This window comes from Cylas formicarius, unplaced genomic scaffold (genome assembly GCF_029955315.1).
Source record: "Cylas formicarius isolate icCylForm1 unplaced genomic scaffold, icCylForm1.1 PGA_scaffold_12__32_contigs__length_19106922, whole genome shotgun sequence".
Classification (NCBI taxonomy): Eukaryota; Metazoa; Arthropoda; class Insecta; order Coleoptera; family Brentidae; genus Cylas; species Cylas formicarius.
Window position 1 is genome coordinate 2886936 of NW_026844225.1, and position 19501 is coordinate 2906436.

Consider the following 19501-nt stretch of genomic DNA (forward strand, 5'->3'; position numbering starts at 1 on the left):
AAAAAAATGCGGCAAAATCATGTTTCTATTTTTTACAGAACTACAACTATTATAAAACACACTTTCTTTATATTGTTTTTTGATAAGTGAACTAAATAAATTAAGTGAAAAAAAAATGGCATACAAAATATTTACTTACCGTTTCCAAATTTTAAAAAACCTAATGGATTGCTCTCACTTTATCAAGCGTTTCTTAGTATTGCTTTATGTAACATTAGTTTGAATACAAATTAATTGTTTTATTCCAATACTGGTGAATTACACTAAAAAAGAAATATGGAAGTATAGAATTCAGAAATATTTATTAGTAAATTATTTTTAAAATGTAATTGTTTAGAACATAATTGATAAATATTGCTACAAAATACAACTGTTTGACAGCATCCAACTAAATTATTTTTCTAATTTTTTTTCGACATTTTTTTATTTGAAAACTGTAATTTTTATGAAGAAATTGCGGGGACTCTTCGAAAAACGCTTCATAGTTATAATAAACCAAATTACAGAAAACTTCAGAGACAATGTGAATCAAGAAACAGCATAAATGTTAAACTGACTACAAAATAATAATATAAGTTCTGTTTCAAGGCCTTCTGTTCAGTATTTGATGAATAAATAAGATGGATGTATTTTGTAAGAAGAAAGTCTAAAACTTAACCCACATAAAAGTTATTGCAGTTTTTGTTAACAGTGCCCCTCAAAATTTACCCCACTGAACAAAATTTGACATTTGTAACTTTAAAATAAGATTCAGCATCCCAAAATTACTAAAAACACATTTTCCAAAAGCAAGTGCATTAATTTTATTGTCCCGTAAGGGATATTTCTCGACATATCGAAAACCATTATTTTGACCGTATAATATGGTGTAATATGGTGTTATTGTTTGATCCACTAATTTCGGCACACGCAGTATACTGCAGAGAGTTACTTATATATATTAAAAATATCCCAAAAATTTTGAAAATGGAGATCATGGTCCTATTGCGACAACCTAAATTTTTAAAGGCCTATGCTTCTCAGCGTCGAATTTAGAAATCTCGTATACTATTACCATGAAGTGGACATTTTGTTTTAATAGTAATAATAATAATAAATAAAATTTATTCCCAGACTGAAAACAATTTAGAACTGGTTCAGTGTCAAAAGTATGTATAATTCCAAAAAAACAAAAACAAAAGATGTTCGCAAAATTATATATTTAGAAATAAAATATAAGTTTTATGATGCTAAAATTAACAATTACGACGTAATCCACCGTACTACAAATCATTTATTAGGTTCCGTTGGAATTGGCATTTAAATTGCCTAGGAACACTGTATGTAAAGGTTATAAGAAAACGATATTTGATAAAGTAAGGTACAGTGAGGAGGAGATGAGAAACGATATTGAAATCATCTTAAATCCAAATTATCGTCGCTTCTGTATTTAAGCCTATTTACTAGATAAAAGGGAATTGGTTATATATATATATATATATATATATATATATATATATATATATATATATATATATATATATATATATATATAATGTTTTGTTTTAGGCTTCCGCGGGTCTTATATGTGAATTGTAAATTCTTCCGGGTTTTACTCCGCGTCTGTTCTGGCTGGCTCGAAGTGGAGGTAGTCATCTGCTGACAACGGATCGGCAAGATCTGGAGCCAGCCAGAACAGACGCGGAGTAAAACCCGGAAGAATATATATATATATATATATATATATATATATATATATATATATATATATATATATATATATATATAATGCCCAATTAAAGCATAGATCATTTAAACCAAAAACGAATACCGATACCCAATTTGATTAAATCTTTATTCTAATATAATATCGGTGGTCATAAAGTCATAAAGTCATACAAAATAAAATTTGCTCAATTCCATCAAAACGCATCATTTGCTTATTACATATTCAGGGGCTACTACTGTCTCTCAAAGTCGGCAAAGTGTTCAGATATTGGCCACCATATTTACATGCAATAATTGCTTTCTGAATCCGTGCTAAGTAAAAAGGAAAGATCTCACCAAATTGAAGCTTCAAAGGACCAGGGAGACTGTTCTTAGCTTTCACCCGAAGATGGAGCGAAACATGGAATAACTTGCCACATTTTAAACTATTTTAATATCAAACTGCCTTATGCCCACCAATTATGCTTGCATAAAATTGCGAAGGCCGGTTATAGAAAATTTCCTTACTATGGGGCAATGACAAGGATTAGCGCTTCGATCCAGTATGACGTTCGGAGGGAAATAGAGCCAATCGTTTGCCTAGTCACCCGTCCAACATAGCATAGCAACAAAACAGCAAAAATTTTAAGTGACAAAATTTTCCTCATGACGCCCATAACTCTACTGTTTTTGCAAAGACTTCTTCTTTCTAGAGGCTATAAATCCACAATTGCAGATCATAGATCGAACAGTGCCGCATTTATTTACTACTGCCCTAATCGCGATTACTTTCACTGCCCTAATGTTACCGAAAAGTCCTGATCCCTCTTCTGTTGTCGGAAATCATAAGAAAATAATCCAAATAATATAATAAAAATAATAAATCTTCTTCTTATTTTAGCGACATTTACTAATATTTAGAAAAAAATTGTTTGAAACGTCATAAGTATACAAAAAAAAAACTCAGAAATCTATAAATAATTTTTGTAACCCTAAACGGTAACAATAAAGCGTATTAGCTATTGCTCTTTGTCAAAAAAACAATAATATCTGTGGCTGAAAATATCAAGTTTAGTTTCAATACTTTTTTGAACAGTCTAAAAAGATTTAGTAACTTCCTGTCCAGTTTTGGTTAACATCTTTTCGGTTTGCAGGAAACATTAAATCCAATTGGAGGACGTACTTGCGCTTGGGAACACCAAGACGGTAGCATCAATGTTCACTTCCATTAGATTAAGACAATAATTGACAACTATCACTCAGATATTTAAAATTGGACAACAATGAATTGGAATATGTTGCTTTATTTATGGGTTTAAATGAAAAATAAAAACAACAATCAGAATTTCGTCGTTTGCTAGACGACGTTTACCAAACGACTTAAGTGAACAAGATATTTATACTTTCACAACACAAATAATCAACATCATAACGAACTGAAGAGTAGGTTACAACAATTGTTGCGGAAGAAATCCTTAGAGAAAAAAACAAAAAAAGTAAATTGAAGTTGTTACCGTGAACGACGATCACAAACAAATTACAAAACGATTTTTGAAAAAACATATTAAAAATAATAATCGTATAAATCGTGAACTGTCCTGGGATTTTTACAAACCGAACATTGTCAGTAATAAAAATTTACGTATGCAATAAATTTAAAAAAATATGCTGATCCGAAGAAGATATTTTATTTACAAATTTAGAAAAGGGTCATTTTTAGTTTACTAATGTTTATATATTTTTTGAAACAGTTTATGTCCATTTTAAAGTATTTTATTTTGCTTTTGAGTTATAATTGCATATAGAGATGACAATTTAAAAACCTAAAAGTCTTAGGGACGAAAAAAAAATCGAAAATCCCTATAAACGGTTTCTATTAGGAGAAGTGAAAATATAAAAGTATATTAACTAGACGTTAAACATTGACCATTCAAATTTTAAGTAGAAAGAGGTTCGAGTGATGCTCATTTAAGCTTTTGAAAAATGTTTTTGAGGAATATTAGAAAATATAGATTTTATAATATTCTTCTCGGTTTGATGTAAATGAATGCAAACTTTTGAAAGATTTAATTTTCATTTCATTAAGTTATTTTTTATTTATTTAAACATTCAAAAAAATTGTTTTTGTTTTCTAGCAAACCAAGAATTTTAAGCGTTTTTCAAAAGCTTTAAAATAAGGTATTCCTCTGCTCCTTATTTAAGATTTCAGTCGAGAATCTTGCTGTATCCAAGGGGTTGCAGATTGGGCTTAATTAATATACATTTTTTGTTCTCACTTCATTGTATACCCTCACTCGATTCTGGATTTCGGATGTGAATTTCGTTCTGTCCAAGGGATTGCAAATAACGGATAAGAGAAATGCAAAAATTAAATATAATAGTCTTTATTTATCATATTTCATACGCAATGATCAAATGAATTAAAATAAAATAGATTGCATCAATAAAATAAAAACTATATCTTTTTCGTAGAAAAAAATTTGGAACAAAAAGAATAGTTTTCATATAAGATCCGTTAACATTGGTAAACTAAAAAGGAAACATTTCAGAATTTGTAAATAACACACCTTCAGACCCGTTATTTTTTATTAAATTTATTTTAATTTATAACTGACCATGTTTTGTTTGTAAAAATATCCCAGGATGACTCTCGATTAAGCTCATCTCCTGTAAGCATATTTTGTAAGCCAAATTCTGTCCGGCTTCGTTCGAAGCCTCAATTGAATAGTCATTATCAATAAGTTTTAGTAATCCCTTGAAATTTTCAGCGTCATACTCTGCTATGTACCTTGTAACTAAAACCAGTATTTTAAACATTTTAGGCAAGAGAATCTCAGCTAAAGTGTTTTATTAGTTTTGAGTGTTCTGACGCTAATGAGTAAACGAGCTAATCGTCTCATGTTCCGCTTCGCTACTACCAAAAGATGTTTTTCTTTTTGACTTTTTATATAGCGCCTACCAACTTCACAGATAAGTTGATCTTTCTTAGCAACCAACCAAGTTTCATCTGCTCGTAACATGTTTATAAGACCACTAATTTTTAAATATCATTTGGTCCAAAAATCCCAACCATTACGGTTTGACCTTCAATCTGTGCTTGAAAGCGTTGACTGAATCAGTATTAAAGAAACATTTTTTTGCGTGGCGACGAAGGCTATTCTTGGCCTAGCCTTGACAAAATTTGCATACAATATACCCTTCAAATGGCTTTTTTTTTGTCATTACAGGTACAATATTTGATGTAGAAAAGTCACCTCCCCTACGAAGTTTGTCAATCAACTTAATCCGTTTCTTCGATTTCTTCTCTAGCGACAAAATTTCCTGTACTTAGAATTCGTCCCAGTGATTATGCTCCATGTGCCTGAAGAAATTTCCGACATCTTGATTACAATATAGGCATTGATGTTTTCTCCTAACATGTCGAGTTTTTCCTGGTGTTTTAACTTCGCAATCCAGATTGTCATTTTGTCTGAGATTGACACAGTCAACGCTATTATTTTCTTCGGGAGGTAAACTTGGTTCTATTGTTTGCAGCGTAATATATGTACTGTCGGGCAATTCTTGACGCAGTTCAATAGGGCTATCCAAAAAAAATCACTTTCTCTGCATCCACATTCCCAAGAACTTTCTGCTTCGGATTCTTCTGGTAATTTATATTCCGAATCGGAAACTATTTATCATATCTACAAAACAAAAATTTAACAATGTAAAGAGGTTACGTAATTTTCATTTTTCACTGATAGTTCCACACATTATAACAATAACTTTAAAAAATATGTCTGTGATTTAAGCCAGATACCAAAAATGCATTTTTTCGAGAAAATGTGATTCATTTAATTCATTTTCTTACAACTCATTTTTTTACAAGAGTAAAGTAACCTTATTTAAAAGTTTTTAGCAAAATAATATTTCAAAATTGGGTCTAATTGTTTTCATTAAGTTTGGATGACAATGTTTTTTTGCTTCTTTTGTTTAAAATATCTCATTCAGAACTCATAATATGAAGTAGCAATTTACATTTTTAGTTTACTAATGTTTATATATTTTTTGAAACAGTTTATGTCCATTTTAAAGTATTTTATTTTGCTTTTGAGTTATAATTGCATATAGAGATGACAATTTAAAAACCTAAAAGTCTTAGGGACGAAAAAAAAATCGAAAATCCCTATAAACGGTTTCTATTAGGAGAAGTGAAAATATAAAAGTATATTAACTAGACGTTAAACATTGACCATTCAAATTTTAAGTAGAAAGAGGTTCGAGTGATGCTCATTTAAGCTTTTGAAAAATGTTTTTGAGGAATATTAGAAAATATAGATTTTATAATATTCTTCTCGGTTTGATGTAAATGAATGCAAACTTTTGAAAGATTTAATTTTCATTTCATTAAGTTATTTTTTATTTATTTAAACATTCAAAAAAATTGTTTTTGTTTTCTAGCAAACCAAGAATTTTAAGCGTTTTTCAAAAGCTTTAAAATAAGGTATTCCTCTGCTCCTTATTTAAGATTTCAGTCGAGAATCTTGCTGTATCCAAGGGGTTGCAGATTGGGCTTAATTAATATACATTTTTTGTTCTCACTTCATTGTATACCCTCACTCGATTCTGGATTTCGGATGTGAATTTCGTTCTGTCCAAGGGATTGCAAATAACGGATAAGAGAAATGCAAAAATTAAATATAATAGTCTTTATTTATCATATTTCATACGCAATGATCAAATGAATTAAAATAAAATAGATTGCATCAATAAAATAAAAACTATATCTTTTTCGTAGAAAAAAATTTGGAACAAAAAGAATAGTTTTCATATAAGATCCGTTAACATTGGTAAACTAAAAAGGAAACATTTCAGAATTTGTAAATAACACACCTTCAGACCCGTTATTTTTTATTAAATTTATTTTAATTTATAACTGACCATGTTTTGTTTGTAAAAATATCCCAGGATGACTCTCGATTAAGCTCATCTCCTGTAAGCATATTTTGTAAGCCAAATTCTGTCCGGCTTCGTTCGAAGCCTCAATTGAATAGTCATTATCAATAAGTTTTAGTAATCCCTTGAAATTTTCAGCGTCATACTCTGCTATGTACCTTGTAACTAAAACCAGTATTTTAAACATTTTAGGCAAGAGAATCTCAGCTAAAGTGTTTTATTAGTTTTGAGTGTTCTGACGCTAATGAGTAAACGAGCTAATCGTCTCATGTTCAGCTTCGCTACTACCAAAAGATGTTTTTCTTTTTGACTTTTTATATAGCGCCTACCAACTTCACAGATAAGTTGATCTTTCTTAGCAACCAACCAAGTTTCATCTGCTCGTAACATGTTTATAAGACCACTAATTTTTAAATATCATTTGGTCCAAAAATCCCAACCATTACGGTTTGACCTTCAATCTGTGCTTGAAAGCGTTGACTGAATCAGTATTAAAGAAACATTTTTTTGCGTGGCGACGAAGGCTATTCTTGGCCTAGCCTTGACAAAATTTGCATACAATATACCCTTCAAATGGCTTTTTTTTTGTCATTACAGGTACAATATTTGATGTAGAAAAGTCACCTCCCCTACGAAGTTTGTCAATCAACTTAATCCGTTTCTTCGATTTCTTCTCTAGCGACAAAATTTCCTGTACTTAGAATTCGTCCCAGTGATTATGCTCCATGTGCCTGAAGAAATTTCCGACATCTTGATTACAATATAGGCATTGATGTTTTCTCCTAACATGTCGAGTTTTTCCTGGTGTTTTAACTTCGCAATCCAGATTGTCATTTTGTCTGAGATTGACACAGTCAACGCTATTATTTTCTTCGGGAGGTAAACTTGGTTCTATTGTTTGCAGCGTAATATATGTACTGTCGGGCAATTCTTGACGCAGTTCAATAGGGCTATCCAAAAAAAATCACTTTCTCTGCATCCACATTCCCAAGAACTTTCTGCTTCGGATTCTTCTGGTAATTTATATTCCGAATCGGAAACTATTTATCATATCTACAAAACAAAAATTTAACAATGTAAAGAGGTTACGTAATTTTCATTTTTCACTGATAGTTCCACACATTATAACAATAACTTTAAAAAATATGTCTGTGATTTAAGCCAGATACCAAAAATGCATTTTTTCGAGAAAATGTGATTCATTTAATTCATTTTCTTACAACTCATTTTTTTACAAGAGTAAAGTAACCTTATTTAAAAGTTTTTAGCAAAATAATATTTCAAAATTGGGTCTAATTGTTTTCATTAAGTTTGGATGACAATGTTTTTTTGCTTCTTTTGTTTAAAATATCTCATTCAGAACTCATAATATGAAGTAGCAATTTGCTAAAAACTTTAGAATAAGTTTGCTTTACTATTGTAAACAATTGTTAACGGTTTGGACACTCTGCATACAAAATAATATTTTTTCTTCAATCAAAAATTTTCATAAAGAATGTCCTTTTCTTCAAAGGCGAAAGTTTTTGTCCGTTTGACATCTGAACGAGAACAAGAACATGTCGAAAAAAATTCAATATTGTTTTTATTCGGAGTTCAGGTTCAATTTTCCCAAAACTTGAAAACTTACTTAACTTAAATAAGAAACACGGGACTATTTTCAGCCTTTATCTCTAAAACCAAAAATTGAATGCGATGTATCATCTAACTGCAGTAAACTAGGAAAATACTTGATGACAAGGTTATACTGCAAATTGAAATTGCAATCGGTTTTTGAAAAGTTTACATTTGTCTTAGAAAACATGCATTTTCGGCCCTTTGATTATATAAACTTGCCTTCATATCTGGTTAACATTAAAAAAAGTAACGGAATCGCGTAATATGTTGAAAATATATTAACATGAATGATTTGACTTTTGTAGTGTTTGTGTGTGACAGTTATTTTAAATATATCGTAAGCATCTTAATCTGCGAATTAAGTCTCGTGATGGTTGATGCGGCAAAACTTTGTAACTAGATTTAAAACAGATTGTATAATAATTTTGACATATTGTCAAAAAAAAAGTGCAAATAAAAAAGCTGACCTTTTATTCATTTCATTAATTTTCCGAACAAATCCATTGGAAGCTAAAGTTCGTTTAAAAATTCAATTTAACGGTACCCCCTATACTATACTACAATGAAATCGAAGGTATTGTGTTGCTTGCTATACATTCCTGAGAAAATATGAAGCTAATACAATAATTATAAAAATTCCTACCTGCTAGGCTCTTGTCTCCAGCTAAATCCAAGATACGTTTACTTCTACGATTCATTGTTAAGTTACGGAGACACAAATTTTTACAGTTAATGAAAATATTCAGAAACGTTGGGTTTAAGAGATCCTAATGTGGCCACTAAAAATAAAACTATAACGCGCGGTCAGATGGGGAAGCCAACATAACCCGACAACATATTTCCAATATACACGGTAAATTATGGAAGTCAAAGTAACCGTTGCCACTATATACACATAAATTGGGGAAGTCAATGCCACCCCTAAATATATAACCAATATACGGGCACAGAAATCGATGCTAGAGACAAAAGCGGAATCTCGTTGAACCACCTCGTATAATTTTATCCAGCTAACGTGAAAATTGACATCCGCAAGTTTTAAGTGTTTTTGGATAGGTGGTGCTCAAAAGTTGGCATCCGTATATCGGAGTTCACTTTGTCCCGGATGCCACCTTAACCGAGGATTTTACATGGGAGGGCACCACTCTACATCATATATATATATATATATATATATATATATATATATATATATATATATATATATATATATATATATATATATATATATATATATATATATATATATATATATATATATATATATATATATATATATATATATATATATATATATATATATATATTGGCATTCTGAAACATTTTTGCACTTAAATATTGCACTCTAACTGTGAATTCAGTAAAAAAATATTTAAAAGTTCGTTATCAATATCGTTAAAATTCTTGATTTTAATTATATTTTCAGAAATTTCCCTTTCTTTGTGTCACGTTTGTCATATTACAATAAACCGGTGAATGATCAGATATATAATCTGCATTCATTAACCCGTATTCAACTTTTTTAATTTTTGGAAGGTATAATGAAATCAAGCAGTTGAGGATCTTTGTATAAGTCTTGTTGGTTCATTTATTACTTGCTGTAAATTCAGAGCTTGAATAGTCTCCGAAAATATTTCACTATATTAATTTGTTGTATCTAGCATATCTAATTTTATTATATTATATTTAAAATTACCTCTATTACATCATATTCGTTTTAAAGAAGAAGATTATATAAAGAATCTACGCATTTAAATTAATTTAAATTAAATATGCATTAAATTTTATTATGCGTTTTTCAAAATTAAAAGGGATGTCAATATCATCGACGGTTTTCCAACTTTCCGGATTTCATCGTGATCATCTTATCAGGCGTTACTTACTAATTATTCGCAAATGCTTTTTTTCAGGTAATTGGGGTTACCATCGTCAAGGATCGTGTCAGGCAGGATTCAGCGCAGCAATTAACTCGGTAAGTCATTTAAACTTTTTTAGTATTCTTTACAAATCCCTTCAAATGAATTCATTGAGTTTCTTATACCGTGTGTCCAAGAAAAACGATACCAAGATTAAATTAAATTAAAATATATAAAACCTGCAAAATTTAAAGGTTAGTAACGCACTGAAATAAGAAAGTACATAATATGAGTGAAAAATAACTAACCACCAGTTATGGATTTGCTTCCGAAGAACTAACTCATTAAAACAAGGGTAGTCGATTTGCATTTAATTCGTGCAATGTAATTCAATTCATGTATTCGTGTATTTTATGTACATCGGGTGTTGCGTTGCGCCTGGACAGTAACCAACATTATTTTTTTAGATGGAAAGCTATGAATATTTTTATTCTAACTATTCACTTAATTTTGAGTATTTTTTGTCATTACACAGCATACGAAATTTGGAGTATTTTTTGAGAAATATTAACTTTTGTGTTTTTCACACTTTAAAATTAAAATTGGGAATTTTTATTATGGATGATCCATGGAAAAATATTTAATGCTTTGAACTGTCTATGGCGAAGATATATTATACCGGGTGTTCACAAATGAAAATAAACAATTGTTTATCTAATTAAAAAAACTAATTTATGTATTTAGCACTTAGAAGCTATGGCCAACTGCTCTATTTTATTTTAAATCTAACTAAACCTATACAGAATGATCTAAATTAAGTGTTCATCAATGATAACTTTGTTATGAGTAGCCATACAAAGTCGATTAAATTAGCAAACTAGTAGCATTTTCCGCACCGATTACGATGGTGAAAACAGAGAAACAATTAAATGTAGGGTTTAGAGAAAATGAGGAAAACGCACTTTTTAAATTGAATATCCTATATAGGTTTACTCTAACGGTCGCAAATCACCAACACAAAACCTCTTAAATAACTTTAATAGTTTTTTTCTTTTCCCATTTTCTTATTTTCATGGTTCTTACATTCAAATACAGAAAAAAGGAAAATAGAGTTTTATTTCGTAACCACTCATAGCCACCTAGTCTAAAAGAGAAATGTGCTGATAATTAGGTTATTTTCAATATTAGACCAATATGGCATATGACCTTTTTTGTTCTGTTGGTGATTTACGAACGGTAGAGTAAAAAATATACAGGATGTTCCATTTAAACAGAGTATATTTCCCATTACGTTTTCAATTGTTTTTTTTTGTATTCAAAATTATATAATAACTAATGATAAATATAATTGATGATAATTTTAAGCTGGTGTAATAACCTATTCTAATTTTTTTTTTAAACATTAATTACTTAAATTCAATATCAAATCATCAAGTAATGCAAGTATATAGGACCTACTACAAATAACAAAACGTTTTCTAACACCCGTAAACATTTGTTTTAATATAGTTTTTCACATATTTATGAATCACCCTGTATATTTAAAAGTAGTTTTACATTGTTTCTTTTAGTCTCTTCTATGAGTTTTGTATTTAAAATTTTTCTCTAAAATAAATAATAAACAAAAGGACAAACTATAACCCTTTTTTCTGATTTAAGCAGTGTAGAATCATATTGTCCCGTACATCGTTGTATTCGTAATAAAAAATGGTATTTAATATATGGTGTAGCTTTTTCACGAACCAAATGAGAAAAATAAGTTAATGGTGATTTTGAAAAATGAAAAATAAGAACGCAATCGGCAAATTTAAGTTTATTAACCTTTATATTTTGCAAATTCTTTCTTATTTAACTATCTTTGTATCTCTTGCAGTTTCCAAGATCCAGGTCATCCTTATCTTGGACGCACTGTATAATATTTTCCTATCATCTGGATAAAGTATTTCATCTTTTTTTTACAGATGGGAGACCGTTTATTCGTTGGAGCGCCAGGGAGCTATTATTGGCAAGGTAAAAATATGAAAACTTTGCCTAATCTTCTTTTTTTTGCGCCAGCAAATATGTGTTTCTGCAGGTTTAAGTTTTTTCAGCAATGGAAATTTGACTTATCCGCCGGCCAAAAAAACCGTAAACGTTTTGTGTTTCAGGACAAATGTATTCGATTGATGCTCGGGCTCACTTTTCCTACACTCCAGGATTGTTCGGAATGTCTTACGGAGCCAAAGGTACAAATTTTTGCTGCGATGCAAGCAACTCTAAAGCAAATTATAGCTGCAAGGTGTTTAATGCGAATTTAATCCAGGGCGTTTTCGATTAATTTATTTCATTTGGAAACTCGGCTAACATAATTGTTTCCATATCCATGTGTTAAGATAAAAGTAACTTGGAAATATGGAGTACAGTCAATAATGCGTAAAACTAAAATTTCAGCTAATTAAGATTTTTAATGGCATTTTTATAAAAAAAATGCCCGTTCACTAGTAATAATAAATAATAAATAATAAAATAATAATAATAATAATAATAATAATAATAATAAATTATTACTTTAACCAATAAGAACAAAAATTAATAAACCAGACACTGTTACAGTCTAAAATTTAGCATTAAATGGTAGAATTAATTTAGAATTAAGGACAAAGAAGTATCTAAGTAAATTTTTAATTACGATGCTGTTGCACAGTAAGGAGACCCCTTCTACGAAGATTCAAATCCCACGTCCAACTCCATATACCAATTTAAGACGGGAGTGTTGAACTTTTTGAATACAGTATCCTAAATTTTAGTAGAGAATCTTTAATAAGTCCTCAACCTTTAATCAGTTACAAAAAGGCAAAACATTTATAATTAATATAATTAATTACGAGCAATAGAGCATAGTGACAGAATCCTAACATCTATTCAAATTGTTGGATATTATAGGCATAAAGATGAGAACTAAAAAACTCTAATCATACCCCTTTGCTAACATCCAAAGGCTTAGAGGTGGATTCGTTAAGTATCACTTGTGTTCTGTCATTTAAAAAGTATGAAGGACTGAAATGAGGATATAGAATTTGCATGGCCACAAGTATAAGGGTTTGTAGGAAGTCATAATACGAGTTTTAAAATTATGAACGTTAAAACTCACCTGCAAAATGGAATAAAGATAGTGAAAAATAAAAAGAAAGAAAATAATGTAAAGTCCCTTATTATTCCTCTGGACTTCAATGACTATAGTTTATCTGGCTACTCGTAATATGTAGTAGATTTTTTTAAATAGTAATAGTTATTACAATTTATCCATTTTCATATTATTCTTATTTCTATATAAGGTTATGTTTATTTGATGTTAGAATAGTTAATATCTCAATTATGTGTCCATCTTTATCATTAAAACTATGTATAATTATTATTATAAAATGCGGAATTTTCAAACATTGCAATGTATCTGAACTTTATGATATAACCTTCACGTTGTCAGTGGAAAATTTACATTTTATTACTTTCTGGCATTAAGAATCTAGCGATATATATCATTCTTACAGTATATTTTGAAAAGTTAAAATAACTTACAATTTTTATCTCAGATTTGTCATATCGGTTTTATTATGTAGTGAAATTACAACAATTTTTTGAAAAACCAACCTATCTTTTATAAATACAGGACATTAAATTGTTTTTAATCATAATATTAAAAGAGGTTGAATGTTTCTAAGCCACTCATTAACCAGAGTTGTTTTTTATAGAGGGTGCGAAAACAGTTATGGACAACAATGAATGATATTTTTTAAATTTTGGAATTTAGAGAGAAAATTAAGCTAAATATCTCCATTTTTGTATACTATTACTAAGGGTAAATGTATATTAAAAAGTTATAAAACCTACAGTCTGAGAGTAACGGTCCAATTTAAATGATTTAAAAAATGTTTACAACATTTTGATTTTATTCATTGGATGAGGCTCGTTAAGTGTGCTGAAAATTGGGTTTCGATGGTTTTAAGTACGATCTAAGATTCTTAATCAAAAAGCAAAACATATGAATCTGTCTAAAGGATGAAAGGGTTTTAAAAAGCCAAAGTTGTGTGTAATATCATTGCAACCATCATAAGTGAAATAATATAAGCAATTTTTTTTTTAATGTTAAAAATTTGAATAAAAGTTACTTTAACCTGGCATATTTCATATATTTGTTGTCATGTCTCCTGTAGTTGTTTGGTTTCCAACGCTTTTAAGTTTAATTAAATTATCGCACATTTAGAACTTTTTGATTTGAAATTGAAAATTAAAAAAATAAATACAATTAAGGTTTAATTGTATCAGTGTAGGTAACCCAAAATAGGTGTTTAAAAAGGAAACTTCTCGAATATTTTTGAAACTTATAAGCTTTTTAGGTATCAACGGGTACTCGGCAAGGCCTATCACACTAGCAACTGAAAATTTAATTTTACTTTCATATAAAAATTAAAATTCTGGACAATAAGACACAGATATTCAATCTTCCTTGATATTGAAATAAAAACAATAATTTTAAAATTATTTTTCAAAATATGCAGGTCAATTTTCAAAAACCCTCATATTATGATGAGAAGACATCTTGACATAAAAAATATGATTGAAGTTTGTAAATTTCCAATCAGTGTAAAATTTAGCTTTCGTTTAGTTCACAATCTGTCCTAACTAAAGGGAAAAATGTATATAAAAGCCCGATACCCTTCAGGAAATTTGAGACTATTATGAAATTTACCTTACAAAGCACGCCACACGAAATACATGGGACTTTACGCGAACTTGAAATGAAGTTCTGGGATGTTTTAGTACTAGTTATATTTTTTAAATGTCCGAATTATATTAAGTTTCTAAGTTTGGAAACAAGAGTTTTCTGAATACCCCCTTGAGAGAAAAAATCTACTTATTAATGAAAATCGCATATAACAGATAATTTATTATTATAAACCAGAAGAAAACTCTTCACGAACTTGTGAAAGGATATTATACGAAACCGTTTCTCAACGAGACATGTTTCGAAATTAATGAATTTCATCTGTAGTCACATTGTAGCAGAAAACGCACCACTGGCAACACTTGTACATACAGTTGGGAGATAAAAACAATTCACCTCGTCAGACTTTTTAAAAAAGGAGCTGTCTTGAAGAAAAAATATTCTTAAACAAACTTTAATTAATTAATTAAAAAATTAAAAAAATAATTAAATATAACGATAGCTAAAAAAGAATAAAATAAATCAAAACACCCTTATAAAATTATTGAATTTTGAATTATGAAACGAAAATTTGGGGTACTTAAATATGACAAGTGACGCAAGTCAAGATAATTTTGTGTAAAAAACCTACTGTTGTAGATAAGCCAAAAAGTATAATTTTTTGAAAATTTCTTTTGGATACTATTAAAACATGAAGAAAACAGTTGGTATGTCTGTTTTCATCCATTATGGATGTAAGTTGAATGTGTTCGTTTTTTGTATCTCCTTTCTAAGGTACAATTTTTTTAAACATTTCTTATTGTTTTTATAAAAAATCTTATTGTTAAGCTTTAACGTTAAATGTTGTGAGCAGATAATTTTATTTTCCATAGGAATTTATTTACATAAGTAAGAATTGTACTTTTCTGTTTGTGACTATAGAAATACAAACAAACAAATATATTTTCCGTCCTTTAGAATAGTTGAAATCAGTTATATTAAAACTGTTTGCGCTGAATTCTAAAAGAACTAAGATTTGTGAAAACGGTTTTCTAAAAAAAGACATTTAGATTCTTTTGAGGAACTTCTACGGGCAATTAGATTAGAATATGGTAATTTCAGATGCTCGAAATGAAAGAATCAATTAAAATGTATCTAACTTTGTTTTTTTTTTCAATATGATCTATGTATGTAAGTCATGGAACAAAAATATATGATTTCGGATAAAATAAATGTTCGTAGATTTAAGAAAAAAGGAAGTTATTTTTTAGCATTTTTTAAAAACTGAACAAATTAATTATTATTATATTTGTCCAGTATGAAAACTATCTAGTATTTCGATTATGTCAAAACGTTTATTACACTTTCTTCGTTCGAAATAACACTTTTTAGTAAAGATGGAGATATCCTTTGTTTCAAACAATAGTTTGTAAAGTTTTCTCTTGTTCATGTGTTGTATACCAGGATATCGTTCATTAAATTTTCTCAATGTTCTGGCTACAATGTTGCTTAGTAAACAAATTCATTAGAATACTGGTTTCCTTTCATTTTGAACTGATTTTATAGACAAACTTTGCACCACAATCAATCATTAAAGTATCAAACGGAAAACCAATCATTTAAAATGAGACGGATATTTCATCGCCACTTAAACAATGAATTATGCCAAAGTAATCCAGTTTTCAGAAAAACTTTTATTTCAGAAACCAAGCGATTTAAGTATAGGGACATGAAACATCATTCGAAAGGGAATTCAATAGGCTCTTGGAATATGTGACAGTGATTGTTCAATTTTTTTAAAATTCACTTTTCAACATTTTTGTATCTGGTAGGCAAATCTTTAGTTTGGACCAACCATTTATAATGTAGACCTAATCTCGTTATTAAGAAATTGTGTTCGATACCTCCCTAAGCTATGCCCAGTGAAGTTTTGTATTATTTGTTTTCAAAAAATTGAAAAATGTAACTTCTTTAATCTTTTTTTGAACACCCTGTAGTTAGAATAAAATTCTCTGGTAACTAGTTTTAACGTTAAAGCGTAACACTTAAGAATTTCTAACTCAGCTGATAAGGAAACCTAGTTCATTTTTATTTTCAAAAATGTTTGATAAAAACGACAACGTGTCGATATCATTTGTGTTAGAAAAAATATTAACTATAAAAATTCGTACCTTAAAAAGTAAATACTAAAAGCGAACGCCTTTCTCTTATCTAAAATAGATGAAAATTTTGGTAAGTTTTTTTTTCTCAAACCAAGAAAATTCGAAAGAATTATTTTTTTTACTGCACCTCGTATACAAGGAAAAATCTCGATAGCAACAGCAGGCTATTGAATATTTACTATACTTCATTTCGACAAAATCATCTGTGATTCGTCATTTTGCTTAATAAGTAGTTTTGGTTAGTTTTCTCAAAAACTGGTCATAGAAACTCCTTATAAATCCGATTTTTTCTTGAAGTTCAATTTTTCATGTATTTCTTGTTGAGTCTTGAATTAGTGTCCAGGAATATAGCCCGGAGAACTTTTTATGTTAGCTCGCGATTTGTTAAAAAATTTGTTTAAATAAAATCGTGCCATAACATTTTCTTTAATCGAAATCGCCCTTAATAAAACTAAAATATAATAGAAGTGCCTTTCACTGGTGTAGGAAGCCACCGTTTCTCTTTCTACTAATTCGTTAAGTCTTTTCACCATATTTAGATATTAATACCGCTTTTTAACCATGAAAACATTCGTTTCTTTAAAATTGCAGACCCTGGCCGATATATCATTATTCATAGAGTTGCATATTGATTTGTTTAGATAAGTTCGCACCTTTATTTTATTTTGCTTTTGCTTTAAAAAAAAACTTTTTCAAATTCGCAGCGTAGATTTAAATATAAATTTACGGCGATTTTAAGTCAATCGCTGGTGGGAAATTTGGCGTTAACCTTGTGAAACCAAAAGTAATTGCTTTTTCCAAAGAAATTTCTCTAGAATCTGCCATACGTTTATGGGAAATGACTACTAAGTCAAGGGAAATTGCGGTCGTAAAATCGTTTTGATGCTTCCGTCGTAAAAACAACCTGAATGAAATTTCGAATAACATTTGAACAATTAATAAGCCCACATGAAATATAAGCCAGTTCTGTTTCGACATTATTAACAATGACCTAGTTTTTCTGTCTCGTTTATGCGTGGTAAACATATGGTCGATTCATTTTGCCGATCCTACGCAATCATACCAAAAATGACCAATACTCGCAGTCATCGTTTAAATAGGCGTCCGCCTTTTTTAATAACGCCATCACAAATATTTGTAGGCACATTTATGTTAAATACAATCCGAGGTTTATCACGCGATTCACCGAATTCGTAAATTGCGAACTGTTTTCAGAAACATGAAAATGCCAAACTTGTTTGCAATCCACGTGAAAACTAAACTGAAATGTATAATGGGTTGCATAGACTAATCTAACTTTTTTTAGGTTATCATATTTGATTGTTAATTGGGGGTGTGGGGAGTTCTGGAATCATAATTTATTATCATCGCGTTACTACTAGAAAACTACACTTAATCATTCTTATCTAAATTTCAGTAAAAACTCATTCAGTGACATCAAAAAAATTGGAAATTTTAAATTTATTAACGTGCACATTACCATGGGATGATTAAGATTGTTCGAACTTTGTATTCTGCACAAAGTAAGGTTTACCGTACGCTACTATTTAAAAAAATGAAAATACTTACTGTACCATCAATTTTCATCTATCAGTGTGTAATGTATGTGCATAATAATAAAAAGCCTATGACTTTCACATGTATGGTTCCCTATCATCCTGTAAAGAAAACTTAATCTCATTAGTATTAAATTGTATCATAAAATACCAGACACTCTTAAAAGCAAGGATTCCACTATTGAATTTAAAAAAATTATTGAGCATATTTTCATCATGGAGTGCTTCTGTGACTATAATTTTTTTTTTAAAGAACTTTTAGAGGTACATTAACGATAAATATAGTATAGAGGATGTCCATGAGTAATGGCAAATCACAAAATAGCAGATTCTTTACTTGTTTCCAAAAGTTGCTACTAACCGAGCTACAGGGTGTCAAAGTTGGAATTTCATTTTCGATTTTTTTAAACAAAATTTTTAAAATTGGGGTTTTTTGACATGACATTGACATTCGTGAATAATTCTACTGCAAATTGTAGAGGGCGCTATGTATGGTACTTTTCGTGCATTTGATACCTCCTTTACTTTGCGCCTATTGGGCATTCGTCTATGCGGATTTTTAGTAAAGATATAACTTTTTACACAAAAAAGGTATACCTTTTAAATTTCGTTCCCAGCCGCCGCTGGATTATAAATTTTCAATATATAAATACGTTATATTCAAAATTTAATTTTGTTATGTCATCAATTTTAAAATAACCATAGAACTGAGGTAATATGGTAGTACAAACCTTAACAGCGTTTTTGATATTATTAATTTTAAGATTTTTTCAATAAGAGTTGTCAATGAAAACAATTTTATGGAAATAAAAATTTAATTTTAAACTAAAACAAAAAAAGGTAGATTTTAAAATAGATAATTCCTCGTTTCGAAATGATTCAGCGACATTTTCAATCCTGTGCCACAACTTATGGCTAGTATGACCTACTTCTTTATACACTAGCGACATCATATACCCCGAAACACCAAAATCAATACACAGGAAAAACCCTACCTTATTATTAAAGAAA

The 19501-nt window shown here is 29.5% G+C and overlaps 1 protein-coding gene across 4 annotated transcripts in view; it reads left to right on the forward strand.

Moving 5' to 3' along the window:
* LOC132708654 (integrin alpha-PS2) overlaps positions 1-19501 on the forward strand; it is a 179598-nt gene that overhangs the window by 114579 nt on the left and 45518 nt on the right. For 3 of the 4 annotated variants that reach the window (XM_060681116.1, XM_060681119.1, XM_060681118.1), the window contains 3 exons: positions 10146-10207; positions 12053-12101; positions 12239-12316. In XM_060681116.1, the coding sequence (XP_060537099.1) occupies positions 10146-10207; positions 12053-12101; positions 12239-12316 (189 nt within the window). The remainder of the gene's footprint in view (positions 1-10145; positions 10208-12052; positions 12102-12238; positions 12317-19501) is intronic. The other variant, XM_060681117.1, reaches the window with a different exon arrangement.